This window comes from Tachysurus vachellii, chromosome 4, assembly GCF_030014155.1.
Source record: "Tachysurus vachellii isolate PV-2020 chromosome 4, HZAU_Pvac_v1, whole genome shotgun sequence".
NCBI lineage: Eukaryota > Metazoa > Chordata > Actinopteri > Siluriformes > Bagridae > Tachysurus > Tachysurus vachellii.
In genome coordinates this window covers 9,902,024-9,920,600 of record NC_083463.1, presented here as the reverse complement: position 1 = coordinate 9,920,600, position 18,577 = coordinate 9,902,024, and the positions used below count along the sequence as shown (strand labels likewise).

Genomic DNA, 18,577 nt, shown 5'->3' with positions numbered 1-18,577 from the left:
ATTTTGAACTACACCTGCATATGTTTGACCTAAGAATTTAACTTATCAGTACACCAGCATTGCAAGATCATTTTATATATTTTTTATATGGAGCCTAATCTTTTGGTTAAATATTATATTATTTACAGTCTATAGGGGTAGAATAATAAGCTGACTTTTTCCACTGGAGTTTCCTGAAACACTGTGCTGCTTCTAAATGAATCTCTCTGATAATTTACTGATAATATGCTCATTAAGTCATGCTCACATGAAGACTGAGTCTGTCAAATGTGGAAGTGGAGAACAGAGCGAGACTGAAGAGAGAGCAGACTGAAAGAGTTTAGAATGATAATATCATTTAAGGTCTGTATGATGGAAAAGTCATCATGGAGTAAAACAGAACAGCAGGGGGAAAAGATAATCTCTTATGGCTGATGATAAAGACTTTTCATGCTTAAGTAAACAGATGGCAGCAAGAATTCTGTTCCTTCAACACAGAGACTGTGCTTTATGACCAGTTCTGGCTGTATTTGTATTGTTGCTCCATTATTGAGCTAACCATTATTTATGATGATTAAGTTTTTCTGCATTTTAATTTTAGGGACTATAAGAACAACCTTATAAATTTTCTTGATGAATGTGTGAAACAGTGATATCATTTCCGGGTTCTACTCACAGTAATCCAGGACCAGGACTCAGTTGACATCTAGTGTTCAGTGGAGGATATGCAAAGTGATTGTAGTAGACTTCTTGCATTGCACTGACTGCAGCCAATATACCAATACATTTTCATTCCCTTGTTTTTTTTGTCTTATTTGCCATTAAATAAACAAATACCCCAACACATGATACATCTCTGGGTGTTAACTCTTTAAAGGGAAAGTATTATTTTTACAGGAAGAAAAAAAAACATTATATCCCTAATAGGCGTTTCTTTCCATTTTGCCAAAACTGATGACATTCATTTTAATGTTATGGAAATTAGAAAACATATTGATATTGGGTAAAGGTGCAATAGTCAATTTTGTTTAGCTTTACTCTTAAAGGTATCCAGGAACATATGCAGAACATGGCAAACTGTAAAGTACAAGTAGCTGAAAAAACCTGTTTAGTACACTGGATGTGTTTGGCTGGGCCTTGTGTCAACTATCTAATTCTTTAACAAGCATTTTGGGCACATCTGAAAACAACATGGTTTATTGACCAATTATTGGTCATTTTGCTGATCAATAATTCAGCTCCATTCATCAACAGGCCTGCCATGTTGCTTAGCAACAAGCCACTTGTGGTGGGATTACAATATAGCAGAAGAAATTATCGTTATTAAAAATAAACATTTAAAACATATTTGCTTTATTCTTCTCCAGTAACCTTGTAAACTACTGTATAAAAGTTGTAAAACACTTGAGTTGTGTATTTTTATGAATATCACCACAGTTTAGAAGGTCTAAAGATTGTGCCTGTGATAAAATAAAAAATCACAGCTGTGAAGTTATTTACGCCAACACAAAACACAGACTTCAATATGTCCTGTATATTTCAATCATTACAGTGGTTTATCTGAAAACCCATCATATCAAACTTGTCTCTAAAAAATAGGCTTACTGAAAGCAAGCTCTTTTTCTCTGAAGAGATATTTTCCATCTAAAGAAGTAGACTCCATTAACTTAACAGCACTTGGAAACCTCCCTTGGGGTTGTTTAGAAACAGTACAACCTAGCTGATGGAAAGAAGGTGTGTCATCAGACATTCATTATTGTTCACTCCCCTGTCTACTCAATACCTCCATTCTAATTTGTGTTGACTTGTCAGTGCAGAAAACCAATTCCGAAAGAGAACAGCACTTGTCAAACCATATCATTCTTCACTCCTTCCCTCCCTGGTTTTGCTTCAGCATGGCAAACCTGTATTTCCTGTCCTGGTTACAACATAACTTCATTTCTAAAGTCTGGCACTATCAGTACTAGTGTGCTTAATGGTGAAGAGACAACTATGGAGGAGAGCACAGAAGAGGACCTTGAGTCTCTTATTGAAGACTTGGACTTCATCCCTGGACACTTTCACCTGCTTCTGAATCTAAACATCGAGTCAAGCGGGCCAACCAACCTGCGCCTCCGTGACATACAGATGAAGCGTGAGAACCTACGTGCTGAGCTTGAGGCTGAGACAGGTAGGTTGCAGTATGCTATTCGAAACATGCTGGGCCTGCTAGCTTATCATCTTGATGAGCTAGAAGACGCTGAGGAGGTTTTCCGTAGCATCTGCCAGGAGGATCCAGGAAACCTTAATGCCTGGGCCAACCTAGCCCACATTTATGAACGACTCGGACGGGACAGTGAAGAGAGCGATTGTCTAGAACAGGTGAAATATCTCATGGATCTGGAGACCAGCGACAGCCCAACAGAGGGCAGGCTTAGGGCAAGCCGGTGCCTGTCAGAGCAGGCTTTTGCCCATCTTCATGATGTGGACCTGGAGCGAGAGGAAGACCTCCAGGAAAGACTGACAACCTCACTCACCTTGTATAACCGAGCTCTTCACTATGGAGCTGAACTGGTAATAAGCTGATGTTTCAAGAGAAGCCTTTATTTTTTAATATATAATATTTATTTATATATAGTTAATAAGAAATATTCAAATATTTTCTGCTTTTACAGATCCCACAAGAAGAGAAGTGGAGCTGGTATTTTAAAATGGCAACAATTCACATAAAGTATGAAATTTTGCATGATATACTTTATTCGTAACTGAGCCTATTGTTCGCTGCTTTAATCATAAAAAATTAATAAATTCCACCTGACATACAATACATTCTTTTGAAATCTTGTTCCCTTTATAGATTGTATGGTATTGAAAATGATTCAAAGGATTTAGAGCATACAAGGCTTACACACTACAACAAAGCTCTGACACTGCTAGTGGAGACTCTGAAATCAGACACAACACACCTCAAAGGTAAACATTCATGTCTTATCATTCTCCACAAAAAAACTTGAACTTTTAATTTGTCTGTTTAGCTTGTTATTGTTTTAAATTCAATGTATTTTACAAGTCTCTGTGACTTATGGGAAGTTGACCTGTCTGTCTAGTTTCTAGTGTCACAACTGACTCTTCTCCATACCTGACTCTTCTTCTTCTACTTCTTAGCACTTGCTTGGTGTTACCTTGGTCTCATGCTTGAGAGGAAAGATGAGTTCTCCACTGTGCCAATGGCTGTTCATGACTGTGGCCTGTCAGGATCTGAACCGCTGTCATGCTATGGATCGGTATTGTTTGTTAATCCTGATATATCAGAAGCTATGCAGACTGTAGCTTTATAGCCTGGTTAAGCTCTGTAGCCTGGTTAAGGCTGAGGCTACAGAGCTTATGGTCAGGGGTTTAAGCCCCAGCACTGCCAAAATACCCCTGTATAGCCCTTGAGCAGGTCACTTAATCCTATTTGTTCCAGGGATGATGTATCAAGAACCTGGGATATGTATAAAATTCTAAGATGTTGAGGGATTTTAGCCAAACAAAATTGACCTTTTTGATAAAACCTGTACGTAGTTTGTGTCCTAATTTTAATAGGTTGTAATTTATGTTTAAAGAGATATAGAATTTTACTCCACATTCTTACATTACTTTTCTCTAGATAGGAGATCTCCTCTCACATTTTATCTTGTGTAAATCACAAGATAAAATTTTTCACTGCTCGGATGTTCTCAGTTTCCACAACATTTCATAAAATGCCATCATTTTAAGCACAACAAGATGCAACACAGTTAATACATGTTACATTTGCTTTATAAAATGTGTTTTTGTCTACCTAAAACTACTGCATAGGTAGTGATTACCACTGACATCACGTCAACGTTTTTTGGCTATTCAATACTCACTTGCTATGGAGGGAGGTCTGAGGACAGTTGTTGAGACGGTTAATGTCTGTTTATGCAAATTCAAAACACATAGACCCTAAAAAATTAGGGTGAGACATGAGAAAATATCTCTTCAAAGTTGTTCTTTTGAACACTGATTCAAAAGAATTCTCCAGCTACTTCTAGTTTTATATCAAATCGTCCAAACATAATATAATAAAATATTATATATATAAATATTATAATTTATAATATAATAAAATACGAATCGTCTAATCGTCCAAACATAATATAATAAAATATAACAAAATCAACTATAAATTCTTTTGATTAAAAAAAAAGGAGACATCTCACCATTCTTGCCAGTGGAAATAACATTCTACAGATGTTTCCATTTCTGCTGTTTCCCTGTAACAATTCATTCAATCTATTCAAATAAGATCTGTCTTGGATATAAAAATGCCAAGTTATTTTGAGTTATTAGAGTTACTAGTGTTTCTCAGGCCTCCATCAATGCTGTCAGCCTTTTCGAATATCAACCAATTCAGTCAATATTTGAAAGAAAATGGTCTGGAACTTCACTTAATTAGTTATCAAGAATGATCAAAATTATATGCAATAAGAAAGGATCTTTTTTGTGTGTATTTACAGGGACTCAAACTGGCCACAGATGATGCATTCACGTTGAATCATCTAGCCAGCGTTTTTTTTTGGTCAGGCAAACATGAGATGTCGATGGGCATCTGTAACATGGCTCTGAATGTGCTGCCTGATGCAGAGCTAAACTGGAAAGCATACTGCACTCGAGCTAAGGTATCATGGCTGCCAAACACCACAAAGTATATAGACATGCAGTTCCCTCTGAACGTATTGGAATCTATGATTTTTGCTATACGCATGAAGACATTTGGGTTTAATATATAAAGATGAATATGTATCAATGTATTAGAATCTTAGTTTTTATTTTCTGACCTTTTGTATGCATCCACCCATTAATCGGTGATCAAAAATCGGTACACGATCCTTTTTTTTTCTCCTCACTGATAAATGTTACTTATTGCCCAGGTGTTTCCTGTTAGATTGACCGCTTAAACAATTTATAGCTCTGAATGTTTACTCTTAATTCTTTTGTTTTTGCAAATGTCTTCAGTGTATAGCAAAAACAAAAAATTAACCTTGCCAGTACTTTCAGCGTAGACTATAGGGTTTTTCACACATAATCCATCATTATGGATTTGCCTCCGCCGTTTAAGAATAAGAGAGAGCTAACAAAAGATTTAAGTTGATAATATATGTGCTTTTTATATCTGGAGGTTCTTGTTATGTAAGTTAAGCAGCAAATAATGTACTTTAGCAATGTTAGGGTCAACACATGGGCACATAATATAAAGAAAAACACATTACATGTGTTACATTCACGTTGTAATTCCTGTAACATTACACGTTACATTCCTGTCCAATTGCTTACAGACTGACAAAAAAGTTGCCTAACAGACATTTTTCATTCTCTCTCCAGCTTAAACTCACAAACTATACAAAGGCCTTGGACCAGACAAAGCTGGGACTGAGTGGGATTCCTGACCGTCAGGAACTGAGAGAGGCCCGAGCTGACCTTGAGAAGGTGCTGAGTGTTCAGCCGTGTCTCAGGACTCACCTAGATATGGGACAGGTGAGACAAGATGTCTAACATAGCTAAGTGCTGACTTACATAACTGTATTATTATTATAGTGATACTAAGCTCAACTAAACAGTGCATGACATGATAGTAGCAGTCATTTTATTTGATCATACATGAGTAATGAGTCATAATTGGACTATGGGCTGACATCCAGAAGAGGGTGGGTTTCCTTTTGAGTCTGATTCCTCTTAAAGTTTCTTTCTCATTGCGTCTTGTCGAGTTTTCCCGGTTTGCTCTTTAGGGTTCAAAATATAGTCCATTGAATTAAATTAAATTAAATTAAAGTAGTAGTTACCAATTAAGTTAGGTTGGGTATAAATATTTTTGTAGGCCAAACCAAACCTGTAATGCTGATTCATTTTGAACTCATACTTGTATGTTGATAAATGGCATACAGTTGTAAAGTGCAGAGTGCGAAGCTGATTTATATTTTATGATGCCCACAAAACACAATAAAAGGAAAAGCTCATAGAGTGCTTGCACTGACATATGACATCTAAACGGTAAAATAGTGGGTGTAATTAAAATAAATAATCATTTTAAGCCACATAACATTGCAGGCCTGTTAGACAATTCGAAGCCTGTCGATCTAGGTTCACATTATTAAGTGTGCTTATAGACAAAACTATGTTTTGACAGTATATCTTATACTATATGAACATTTTCCTGCAAAAATAAACGTAAAATTCTGTTCATGTCCAGCTTGATAGCTGAGGCTCAATTATTTTAAATTTGACAAACTTTTAATACATTATTCAATGTGTAACTGTTCCAGCATGTCTTTCTTCTGACAGGTTTACTACTATATGGGTGTGGATGCTGTGAAGGAGACTATAATGGTGGACGAGATGGCAGTAAATCAGGCTTTGGTCAGCCTAGCACAAGCCTTGAAGTGCCCACTGGGTTCCACTGTGCCAGAATTACAGCTCTTGCGCGGCCGCTGCTTGCTGCTCAAAGGAGAGGAGCAGAATGCCATCGACTGCTTCAGACAATCGTTGGAACTGGAACGACCTGGAAGCTATGAGCAGCAGGCATTACACTTCTCGCTGGAGGCTCTGTTGACCAATTTCACCAAGAGCACAGGGGACATCAGTAACATTTTATCCCAGGTGGAGGAATGTGTAAAACTGGCTGAAGAGAGACACGGCACTGACGCAGTCCGAGTAGAGCTCAGGCTGTTGTGTAGGACATACACTGATGAAGTCGCTGAGCTGTCAAGGGAACTGGTGAAGAAGGGGAAGTTAGGAATGGTGAGGAGATTACTGCAGAGCATACAGCCACAGGATAAACTGCCTCTGGGCAGATCTCTGTCTCTGTAGGAGAAACATAAGAAGTAGAGGACCAGTGAGCATTGGACTGTGTGGGATTTTCAAGAGGAATCCTGGACTGTCAAATACAATGCTTACTATTAATTCTTGAAAACAGAGTGAATGTAATTTTTACATATTTTAAAATTAACACAGGACAAAACACTACTGCTAGTGCAATAGAGTGGAACAGTGTCATTCTAAAAATATACATTTATACATACACTTTGAAAAGCTGTTAATTTCCTGTGGATTACTGCTTATTTTTGCACAAGGCCATCTTCCTTATTCAAAACTTAGCTTAATAACAGACGCATTATATCAGGCTCTGTAAATAAATAATTATAAATCTGAATCATTACTTGAATTCATCTAGTACTGTCTGGAGTGTCGGTAGAAAGTTTACAATAATATACTCATTTACATATGTTACCATTACTATAGCCACAACCCATTCACGGTAAGTAATTTGCATGTAGATTGCAGATATGCTCATGGAGTCTGCCATACAAGTCCCATACACGTCATACTATACAATCTACATAATCTAATCAATCTAATAATCGGAACAGATTAAAAGGATATGCAACAGGGTGAAATGTTCAGCTCTCAGAAATGTAACAGGAGATTCTTCAGAACAAAATGATTTGAGATTTCTTGGTAAAATGACAGGCTGCATTTTTTCCTCTTATTAGCTTCAAGTGAGAGAAATCTAGAGGTTGGTGATGGAATGACTATAGTTAGTACTTTGCTTTTGCACTCCAACATTAAACATAAATAAAAATACATTCAAATGTATTCATTGTTGTCAAATAGTATGTAGTGGTATTAATGGAATGGTGTAATGTGGTTGGACAAGTAACAGAGTCACTTTTTGCCACCACAAAGTTGCCATTTGCTTCTACAGCAAACCCTGTCATGTTTCATTAATTATGAAATATCAGGCGAACATTTTCAAAGTGAACTGTGAGTCACTACACTACAGTAATATGTTTTATTATCCATAATTATGGCCTATGACAGACTGTTGCCTGTAGATCTAACAGGCTCCTAGATGTCCGTCTGTGTACCTTCCTGGAGTGCCTTTCTCCAACACACACCTCCTCTGTGATAGACATCAGCTTCACTTTCACATGATGAATTCCTCATGTATTTATGAACAAAAACTTCCTCCTCCTGAGCTACTACTAACACTGTGTGTTCAAAAAGCATTATTTCAGAAACAGACACATACAGTTAGGATTAGGGGTATCCACCGCCTGGATATTATTATTTTTGTTGTTTTATTGCAGCATTAGTTTTAAGTATATTAGAATCTGAAATAATTTTATATTCACTTCAAAAGAAGGAAAATTAGCATCCCATTAGCAAAAAAGAAAAATAATCACTAGGGAGTGAATACTTTCTGGAGGCACTGTGTATATATATAATATTATTAATAATAATATTGCATATTATCAGTGACTGAGTCCTGACCATGAAATAGTTGTGATGATTTCTATTAGCACAGTTTGTTCAGTGAATACGTATTATAACCATAGGTTGATCAATATCAGCTAGTCACAAGTATTTTACCCACCAAATTTAGAAGATTAAAACATCTTGGATCCATTATTTCTTTTCATTAATGAAAAGAAATAAAAATATATACATTGTGATTCACATTATACTGTGAAAAAGTTTGTAAAACGTAAAAGTGTTACATAGAAGTGTTAATTATATATAAGGAATTAATTTGTCAGTTATAGATGGAAAAATATCACACATCTGGTGTCACCCTGATAAGGATGGTTTCCTCTTAAGATTTATACCTAATATCATCTCAGGGAGTTTTCCAATGCCGTCAGCTCTGGTTTGTTCATGAGGGATACATTAAAATTTATATCTTGTTTATATATATATATATATATATATATATATATATATATATATATATATATATATATATATATATAGCTATAGCTAAATAGTTCTAAACCATAACACTTCATTCACCAATAATAGAAGATAATCACGTGACATTTATCGCCCTACACAAAGGGAATATGCAAGTGCAAAGCTTGTACTTGCATCATCTCATCTTCTCCAAACAGGTTGGAATAATAAATATTTACTTAACATGATATCTAGATCATCTATAATGATGTTCTGTTAGTTTACAGACGTAAAAAAAGTGTATTTATTATTACTGTCTTAAAGAACAGACTGCATCAATGTTTTGGGGAAAGACTTATTTATTTTAGGATTTAGTTCTTTACATAATAAAGGAGACAGAGTCTAATACAAGGAGGCAGAGTTTTCATTACATGTGGCTCCATTTAGTATTCATTTAGGATTTCATGTTTATATTTCCTTGTTGGTTTCCCTGTAGGTGTCTCTGTGCATTAAAATTGTGCTTTGGGTGAATTCAGAAATACTGATTATTAAAATAAATTTGACTTTTGGCAAAAGTCATCTCACCCATCAGCAGTCAATTATTTAGGACATGAGGTTTCATCAGTGGCCAAAACACAGTGTCCTTTCACCATCTTTCATTCCAGCCTATGGACTTTCTTTCCTGATAGAAACTGTTTACAAAATAGCGATCCTTTAACCATTATGATGAAGCTTGGAGTTCCTGCCTTTACACTGCACCTAAACAAAGAATAAAGGAATCCATCAGAATAGCACATGCTATATTACTTTTAACAGATTATTCTTTACAGATCTTTAAATAGGAAAATCACCCTGGAGATTGTAGGACGTCTAGTAGAGATGTCTCTAGAGCCACTTCATAAAGGTGCCCATTCTTGTGGTCTTCAAAGAACAGCTAGAACAACAAGTGAAATATGAAAACAAGGATGCGTCAAAAAAACAAAAAAAACAAACAATTCTCAACAATCTTGAACTAAACATAATGATTTGGGCTTAACTGGAGTTCTAGACTGACCTTAAGATTTGTCGGCTGATATTTTTTATCTGTGTCCCATGGTGGAAGTTCCTCTCCAAACATGAGCACTAGGTGATCTATAAAGCTGAACAAGAAGCCAAGGACACACTGTGAAATGACCAGATGACTCAAACAATTTCATTGTTTATTATTATAAGGAATAAAACACAAAATGGCATGTGGTTATAAAAAAGAAATCAAAGACAGGGTGTGAAATAGCCTGACAAAGTGAATTAACTGTCTACAAACACTACATCTGGAAGTGTTTTATTCCTCTTATATGGCAGCAATTGTTTCCATGACTTAAGTTTTGATTTATTAATGAAAGACAAAAACACGAAAAAAATGCCAGCTGTTATGTTAAGTCATGTCATGCCTCCTCCCATGAATGTTAAACTAACATCTATTAAAACTTACTTATCTATTACACTTTATCAACAATTATTCAAGATTCAATGTGTTTATTGTCATATACCCAGTGAGGAAAGCAGGTTTCCCTGAGCAATGAAATTTGTTTGTTTATTATGCATGATTTGATAGATAAAACATCTAGTAATCTGATTATTAGCAGTAGTAGATTGTGTAGTTGTGTACCATACAAATCCCTGTGAATTTGTATGGTACACAATAAGTTGTTACTATAGAGAGAGAAACATATTAGAAGAAGTGAAGTAATATAAAGCTATTATAGTGAACTAAACACCTTCTGATCAGATCTGAGAAGTCAACAGGTTTGTGGTAATTTTTTTAATGACCATTTATAGCTATTATTTTAGCTATTTAAGAAGTCATTACATTTCCTTTTATTAATCTGCTATCAGCACCGTGTGTTACAAATGCTACTGCTCTGAGGAAGAGCTTATGATTAATGAGCTGTAAGTGTATTAGTGAGGAAATTGACTTGGACAAGAAGGCGTTTACAGCAAATGCCACAAATTTTTGCCTTCAAGTTTCCATCAGTAAACAGTTTGCACTATTTCATCATATAGTACCCAGATATAGAAAAGAAATGGTTTATAATTGCACTATTTACATTTGACATTATGTGGCAGATGCCATTATCCAGAGCGACTTACATTTCTCTCATTTATACAACTGAGCAATTGAGGGTTAAGGGCCTTGCTCAGGGGCCCAGGAGTGGCAGCTTGGTAGCCCTGGGATTCAAACTCACAACCTTCCCGGTTAGTAGTCCAACACCTTATCCATTGAGCTACCACATCCTTCCCCTTCCCTTTCTGATGTCAGAAAGTGCAATTAGTGCAGATGAGGATGGCATCCCTTGCACAATACTTGAATAAATACAAAACGTATAAGTGCTGAATACTGACCTGGAGTTTTCACAGAAGGCTGATATAAAGTCGGTCTGTCTGTGCTCAGGGTAAAGGAACAGCACAGGCCAGTGGAGGGCGCCCTGCTCATCCAGGTACACCTGTGCTCCAGTGGCTTCCTGAGAGCTCAGTCCATCCAGACTCAACTCTGCCATAGCTGAAGTGGATCCATGGTCAGCATCCTCCTCCTCACTGTCAGAGCCCCTGTGGTCACCCTTCTCAGCTTTTAGAAGCCTAATTCCACGCTCCTGGTCCAAACAGAATCTCTATCAATTTCAACTGTTTCACAAAGTGACTTGTGCTTAAAGTAATGTATATTATATACAACTTTACCTTAATAGCAGCCAACAGTGCTCCTCGCTCGTTCTGCTGCTTTCTCGCTTTAGCTTTAGCCTTTCTGGCATCTCGCTCTGCTGCCCTCTGAAAGACACAGGCATAAATCTTAGTAATTACTCAGATAGGGAGACGTGGTAGCCTTGTGATTAAGGTGTTGGACTACCGATTGGAAGGTTGCGAGTTTGAATAGAGTCCAACAAGCTGCCACTGCTGGGCCCCTGAGCAAGGCCCCTAACTGTCAATTGCTCAGTTGAATAAAATGAAATTAAATGCAAGTCACTCTGGATAAGGGCCAAATGCCATAAATGTAAACAAAGACAAAGGAGAGACAGGAAACAAGTGTACTGTGTATACAGTTCAACTCATTTACTGGGTGAATATTTTCATTTAGATTAATTATTTATGTATTGCTAGTGTTAGATCTGCCTACCTTCTGTTTATCTGCAGTGGCTCTGAGCTCTAGGAGTTTCTTATCAGTAGGCTGGACCCTGAGGCCTTCATCACACCACTGCAATGCATCTGCATAATTACACAGCTCCATACAGCACTGGGCTCCTACACACACACAGCTTAGAGATTTTTATGTAATTACATAAATAGATACATGATACATGATTAGGTAGCAATTTATATTTGTCAAAAACATCGTTTATATTTAAAAATGTATACATTATTGTTCTAGCTATTCACCTCTGATGACGGCTTTAATGTGGCCGGGTTTCAGTTTCCGTGCAGCGGTTGCATCATTCAAAGCTGATCGCATATTTCCTACAGAAGGTGAAGAAAAAAAAAAAAAATCCAGTCATGGTATACATATTATTTTACTGCTGTAAATCCACTATAACTGCTAAATGTTGTTTCCTTTTCAGCACATTACAGTGTTTGACTTTGTGTTTAAGATCAAGGCAGACAAACCAGATGAATATACAGACAGGTGAAAAACAAAAGGAAAACTGACTGTCATAACATGGCGGTGCTGGTTTGCATCCACTTTTCTGACTGAACACATTTACACTATGCTGAATCTTTTCTTTCTTGATGGAAGTGATCTCACCCAGGAATTCCCTGGATAGGACATCCACATGGCATAAGAGCTCACTGAATGATTGAAAATCATAATAAAAATAATAAATCGTATACTTAAGCCTTCGTCAGATCTCGGCCCATTCGAACACCAATTGAACAATGTCCATTACCATTATAAACACACTGAGTGAGTGAGTGAGTGAGTGAGTGAGTGAGTGAGTGAGCATTTTTTGAAAGAACAATGCTTATTTGTCCAGAATACTTGCACTCTGAACTTGATCAAGTAGACTGCAGTAGCTCAACAGTTTACCAAATAATTTTAAGTTGCTTTTTCCTTAAATTTGTCCCAGGCTGTAGCTTTCCCCAGTGCCATTGATGACCAAGAAAGCACTTGCTATAAGAAAAATATCCTCACCTAGATGAAAGTGGGCTGCAGCACGATTAGTATAAAGGATAGCGTTTAGGTCTGAATCGGCAGAGTTCTTTTTCAGGCCCGCTGTATAGGACACTATGGCTTTCTTATAGTTCTTTTCCTTAAAGTACTCATTGCCCTCGTCCTTTAGACACTTTGCTTGCTCTGTAGGAGAGGAAGTAGAGGTATGTTTAGTAACATGAAGTACTGTATATTTGAAACATTTTAAGTCACACTCTGGCTTAATTATATTAGCCTGAGAAGCTGATTAAAGAGGATAGTCCAGGGGTGAAGTCTGACCTGATCCAGCACCTCCTGTCTGAGAAGAGTCAAGCCCAAAGTTAGGGGAGGTAAATAAGCAGTGTTTGTTGGTTTTAATGGTTAGTTTAGGGATACAGAAGGTGTTGGATCAGGCCCAGATCCACCCCTGGTCCTGCAGCCAGGACTATCACATACCCTCAGGTGGTCGGTCATCATCATGTATAATGGACTGAAGACAGGCAAGGTCAGGGTGTTTAACAGGGTCTATGTCTTCTGGAGCTGACTTCATGAACATGGGGACTTTATCAAACTCCTAAGATGCAAGATTATCACAGTTAGGTTTGTGAATATAACCGGTAATGTACTAAATCAGTTAATAACCTTTCATGGGATTTATATATATTATAATACATATATACACATACACCCACACACACATATACTGTACATATACATATACACACACACCCACACACACACATATACTGTACATATACATATACACACACACACACGGGAATCTATTATGCAAAACATTCACATTATATTCTGTATTATTTACCAAACAGCTGTTACAGATGTTAGACACTTATCTGTTCTCACCTCCTCCCAGTTGTTTTCACTGAACGCATTTTTGTATTTATGGGTCTTAAATTTCTCCATAAACTCGTCCATACCATCATCACTGTCCTCCTCTCTGACCTGTGAAGCCATTGTTTCCTATGTTGTACTATTTAACGACAAAGCCCTAACCCAGTTTACCGCATTATAAACTAGACTTTAACCCGCCTTCACACTGAACATCACACACTCTCTCTCACACACACACACTCTCTCTCTCACACACTCTCTCTCTCACACACACTCTCTCTCACACACTCTCTCTCACACACACTCTCTCACACACTCTCACACACTCTCACACACTCTCACACACTCTCACACACTCTCACACACACTCTCACACAACAGTCAGCGTTATACATTTAGTAAACACATGTGCGTTCCGCTACTTCCGGGAACTGACGGCACTCCAATACGTCACGCTAACGCGGCTCTCGAGTGAGTTTGCGACCCTGCTGAAGATGTTTAGCGCCACCGTGTGGCGTGGAGCATATTTACAGTCCACCCTGACATGGCTGGGAAAACTGCTATATAGGATCGTAGGACATAGAGCATAGATACATAATATTAGAATTATACATGCTATAGTTAGTTACATGCTATTTCATGCTAACCCAGAGACCAGAGGAGGTCCCCAAACCTCTGTCTTAGGGCAAGAGAGCATTTAATCAGACTCACACATTTACACAAGAGTACTAGAGTATGACTAAAGAAATTGCTTTCATTTATGTATTTTAGGTATACCATCTAATCATGCACTGGGGGAAGGTACAAAAGGCCCTGAAACACCTATTTGGATTCCAGAGAGACTTTAAAGCAAGAAAAACACAAAGCGATATGTAACACTGTGGAAAAACAGATGGTTTTCTAAATTTGTTTCAAATTCAAGTTAAAGAAATCTAGATTTTAAGAAATGTCAATACATCCAGACCCACTGCCATTAGGGCTCGCCAGAGTAGATCGTCTGATCTGCGTATTCGATTTGGTTCAGGTTTTATGCCGGTGCCCTTTCTGACACATCCCTCCCATTTGATCCGGTTTTGGGACCAGCACTGAGAGTTAAACCACACCGTTGCTGGATCGGTTCCCTGGCCAGGAATAACACACCGGCAATGGCAAAGAGAGGGTGTAATATTTCATACATGTCATAGTCTTACAAAGCAATTAGTACTGAATGCAGATTCTCACTGGAATACAAAAAGACTCGTAAATATATTTGAAGGGTGAAAAATAGAAAAGAAAAAAGAAGAATCAAGAAGGAAAAGAGAAATCAAGAAAGATCACAAACAAAAAAATCATACTATTGTATCTCATGACAGAATCCACATGATGAAGCCTGTTACTGTTACCAACACTCTCCAGAAAAGATGCAAAATGAAAAATGTCTGCCTATTTTTCAAAGAAATGTAATTAAATCTATATTTTTTCAGTATAAACAGATCGCCTTTATTAAAAGAAGATCATTATCAGTAGAAGTGATACATGTTGATGCATTCTGCCATATCAATACCAAAAAAACACCTTCTCTGTATTAAACACTCTCTTGTGTTTCAGATCTTATGAAGTTACACATCCCAATGTAGCTCATATATATCACAGTTTCTTCACTCTAGTCCTGGAGGCCCACTTCCCTGCAGAGCTTTAGATATTCCCAGCACACGATTCAGCTCGTGCTTGACGCATGAAAAGCTTGAAACTGTAGAGAATTCAATATTGTTAGACTGTCTCGACTCCAGTCAAAAAGTGCATCAGGGCGTCTTTACTGAGGAACATGGTCTCCCCACTACTCTGACACACCACCTCAAACACAGGCTGCTCCTCCATGGCCTTATGCCCAACCACCACCACATACGGGTAACCCAGCATGTTAGCATCTTTTATCCGCTTCCCAATGGTCAAGTGGGTTCTGTCATCCAGAACCACCTCTCCTTTTAGATTTGGTAAGCTGTTTCCTAAGCTTTGTGCAAGTTCCTCTGCCAAGTGGACTGCTTCACTGGCTTTGCTGCCCTTTTTAGGGGGAAGGATGCACACTTGATAAGGTGCAAGAATCCCAGGCCAGCGAATGTAGTCCTCAGAGGAGAGCACCTCAATGGATGCAGCAAGGATGCGATTAACACCTAGACCAAAACAGCCCATCTCGGTCAATGAAGGCTTGTTCTGAGCATTAACAAACGTGGCATTAAACACTTTGGAATATTTTGTTCCGAGATAAAAAGTATGTCCCAGTTCAATGCCTTTTGACTCGGTGAGATGAGATGTGTGGCACTGAGGACAGTCAGTCTGACCCGCTTCCACTGTTTCAAAGTTAGCAGAGAAGCCACAGTTCCCACACATAAGCAGACGGTCTTCTCCTATATCAGCTGGCAGATGAAACTCATGTGAGAGCGTTCCTCCGATATTACCAGTAGCAGCCTGCACCTGTACAAACTTCAGCCCAAGACGGTCAAACAGGCAAGCGTAGGCATGGCACACGGAGCGGTAGGTGTGCAGAGCAGCTTCCTCGCTGACGTCGAAGGAGTACATATCTTTCATGTAGAACTCTCGGCCCCGGAGCAATCCGAACTTTGGTTTCTGTTCATCACGGAATTTCCGGGTGACCTGCAAAAATCAAAACCTGCATGAAGCCTACAAAATACAACAGAAAGAATACCAGAAAGAAAGTCCATTCTGAAGCTGATACCTGATAAAGCAGCAGTGGCAGCTGTTTATAAGACAACATACTCTGAGACGCCAGCAGATCCGTCACTGCCTCCTCGTGCGTCGGGCCGAGACAGTACTCAGCATTGTGTCGATCCCGCAGTCTGAACATCTCCTTCCCCATGAGCTCCCAGCGCCCGCTCCGTTTCCAGAGCTCGGCTCCACACAGAGCTGGCATGTCCACTTTCTGCCCACCAATAGCTTGCATTTCCTCATCAATGAGTCTCACTAGCTTCTCCATGGAGCGCAGGGCAGTAGGAAGGTAGTAAAAGCAGCCTGAGTTGGAGCTGTGAATAAGGCCAGCCTTCAGCATCAGCCTCTGGCTGCGACACGTCATATCCCCCATATCCTGGCCTTCACGGAGGTTCGAGGGCTGGAACAGCCTTGATACCAAAGGTATTGGAGTCAGTGGTTTGGAGGAAATGCGAGCAGAACACTGTGATGCTTGTGGATGGCAGTGGTGACTCCTTCTGCATGCTTGGCTCAGTAAGCTGGGCATCAGTGTACATGCTTTGCGTCGACAGAGCTGTGCCAATACCTCCATTGTGAGGACTTCTATTTAGAATAAATCTTTGAGGGAAAACATAAGATAATGTGAAGAAATATTTGCCTTAATTATTTACCTCTCGAGTGTCTGCTAACGTTTTAGGTTCAGTTGCATTTATCTCTGAACATTAATGTTAAATGTGACACAATACATCTTCTTTTCTCCTCTCTACATGAGCAAGAAAGCAAAGTCTTTCCCAGGATATAGTTATGACGGTCAAACAGCTGAGCTGAAGAAACAACAAGACTGCAAATAAACACTGAGGATCTGAAGATCAAGCAAATCTCCTGATTGACAATTGCATAATTTTTAACAAAGAATAATAGAGTTTTAATTCAAATCATAGTCATTTCTGGGCCATCTAATGACAAATAAGCATCACACTAATACTACTGCTAATAATAATGATCATAGATCAGTGTCATTCATTTGCAGATAGAGGAGAAGTTTCCCAAAGCTGCTCAATTCCACTTCAGTGAAGTATCTATATATCTATCTATCTATCTATCTATCTATCTATCTGTCTTCCTATCTGTCTATCAATCAATCAATCTATCTATCTATCTATCTATCTATCTACCCATCTTCCTTCCTTCCTTCCTGTCTACCTTACTTCTATCTTCCTCTCTATCTATCTATCTATCTATCTATCTATCTATCTATCTATCTACCCATCTTCCTTCCTTCCTTCCTGTCTACCTTACTTCTATCTTCCTCTCTATCTATCTATCTAGACACATAAGAAACATGCTGTAATTGCACTTAAACAGACTTTTCTGCATGTGTGACTTTCCTTCTGATGTTGTGAATGATCCCATTTGGACATCCTACACATTATACCTCCTAAAACCAAACTTTACTCTTTGCTTCAACAGATAATCTGACCTGTGTGTCACATGAGTGTTGTTGTGATCAGAAATCCTGTCCCTTGATCATCACAGGATCCTTATTCACAATAAGCCTGAACATCTTTTCAACACAATGTACACAATGTCTTTACTCTCCTACACGTGTATAATGTACTGTGTGCTCTCAGGGAGTTTAGTATCATTCTGACCTACAGCCCAAGGTGGAGGTTGTTTTGTGCAATAAACGGACATAAATCTTATTCATTATCATATGATACTCTGTGCCACTGCAGCAGTTGTTTACAAGGATGTTTATTAATAACAATAACATACTGTATACACTTAGTAGCTCAAAGCTAAATGTTAATTATTGCTGCTAATCTGCTAATTGAGGAAGTAAACTATTAACTATTACTAATTTAAACCGACTTACCGTGTATAAGAATATATATATTTAAAATTCCTGCACTTATTTATTTGCACTAAGCTATAAAAGAAATGATATTTTCAGTAAAAAAAACACGCACAAGTTTGAAGTATTAGGTTTGAATACTAAACACAGGCTGTGTTCCAATCCACTCACTGCTGCCTTCGCACGTGCACTACACTGAGTGTAAAATAGGGGCTTCGACAGCGTACTAAGTGCACTTGGTCTCTGAGAGGCAGCCATTTTGAAGAAAACCGGCTTTTCTTCTTCTTAGGCGAAATCGTACATATTTGTTCAGCGGGAAATATAACTGCTGCCATCTGGTG

General features: G+C 38.2%; 3 protein-coding genes across 4 annotated transcripts; 1 reads left to right on the top strand and 2 right to left on the bottom strand.

Moving 5' to 3' along the window:
* The first annotated feature begins 1,842 nt into the window (after positions 1–1,842).
* Positions 1,843–7,171, top strand: ttc22 (tetratricopeptide repeat domain 22). The gene is made up of 7 exons (XM_060867632.1): positions 1,843–2,532; positions 2,634–2,689; positions 2,816–2,931; positions 3,124–3,242; positions 4,482–4,643; positions 5,347–5,499; positions 6,304–7,171. The coding sequence occupies exons 1-7, from the start codon at positions 1,972–1,974 to the stop codon at positions 6,826–6,828; spliced, it is 1,692 nt and encodes a 563-aa protein (XP_060723615.1). The 5' UTR covers positions 1,843–1,971; the 3' UTR covers positions 6,829–7,171.
* Positions 7,172–9,032: 1,861 nt separating this feature from the next.
* Positions 9,033–14,040, bottom strand: ttc4 (tetratricopeptide repeat domain 4). Of its 2 annotated transcripts, XM_060867630.1 has the most exons (10): positions 13,712–14,034; positions 13,304–13,421; positions 12,851–13,012; positions 12,100–12,177; positions 11,840–11,964; positions 11,407–11,493; positions 11,074–11,321; positions 9,746–9,830; positions 9,543–9,625; positions 9,033–9,450 (listed from the first exon to the last, which is right to left on the bottom strand). In XM_060867630.1, exons 1-10 carry the CDS (start codon positions 13,820–13,822, stop codon positions 9,348–9,350), a joined length of 1,200 nt encoding a protein of 399 aa, XP_060723613.1. In that variant the 5' UTR covers positions 13,823–14,034; the 3' UTR covers positions 9,033–9,347. The 2 variants fall into 2 exon arrangements, with proteins under 2 accessions (XP_060723613.1, XP_060723614.1); XM_060867631.1 differs by lacking the exon at positions 12,851–13,012 and having other exon boundaries at positions 13,712–14,040.
* Positions 14,041–15,149: 1,109 nt separating this feature from the next.
* On the bottom strand, positions 15,150–18,407 carry pars2 (prolyl-tRNA synthetase 2, mitochondrial). Its single transcript, XM_060867629.1, has 3 exons — positions 18,258–18,407; positions 16,413–16,999; positions 15,150–16,330 (listed from the first exon to the last, which is right to left on the bottom strand). The coding sequence occupies exons 2-3, from the start codon at positions 16,971–16,973 to the stop codon at positions 15,449–15,451; spliced, it is 1,443 nt and encodes a 480-aa protein (XP_060723612.1). The 5' UTR covers positions 16,974–16,999; positions 18,258–18,407; the 3' UTR covers positions 15,150–15,448.
* Between the last annotated feature and the right edge of the window lie 170 nt (positions 18,408–18,577).

What these genes read in the sequence shown, in the direction of transcription:
- ttc4 (XM_060867630.1), bottom strand. Translation starts at nt 13,822, where the DNA reads ATGGCTTCACAGGTCAGAGAGGAGGACAGTGATGATGGTATGGACGAG. An exon ending in TGATGACCGACCACCTGAGG is followed by an intron (nt 13,013 to 13,303) that starts GTATGTGATAGT and finishes CCTCTCCTACAG; the next exon opens with AGCAAGCAAAGTGTCTAAAG. An exon ending in GACGTCCTACAATCTCCAGG is followed by an intron (nt 9,451 to 9,542) that starts GTGATTTTCCTA and finishes TTCTTTGTTTAG; the next exon opens with GTGCAGTGTAAAGGCAGGAA.
- ttc22 (XM_060867632.1), top strand. Translation starts at nt 1,972, where the DNA reads ATGGAGGAGAGCACAGAAGAGGACCTTGAGTCTCTTATTGAAGACTTG. An exon ending in CGCTGTCATGCTATGGATCG is followed by an intron (nt 3,243 to 4,481) that starts GTATTGTTTGTT and finishes GTGTATTTACAG; the next exon opens with GGACTCAAACTGGCCACAGA. An exon ending in CTCACCTAGATATGGGACAG is followed by an intron (nt 5,500 to 6,303) that starts GTGAGACAAGAT and finishes TTCTTCTGACAG; the next exon opens with GTTTACTACTATATGGGTGT.
- pars2 (XM_060867629.1), bottom strand. Translation starts at nt 16,973, where the DNA reads ATGGAGGTATTGGCACAGCTCTGTCGACGCAAAGCATGTACACTGATG. An exon ending in TGCCACTGCTGCTTTATCAG is followed by an intron (nt 16,331 to 16,412) that starts GTATCAGCTTCA and finishes TGATTTTTGCAG; the next exon opens with GTCACCCGGAAATTCCGTGA.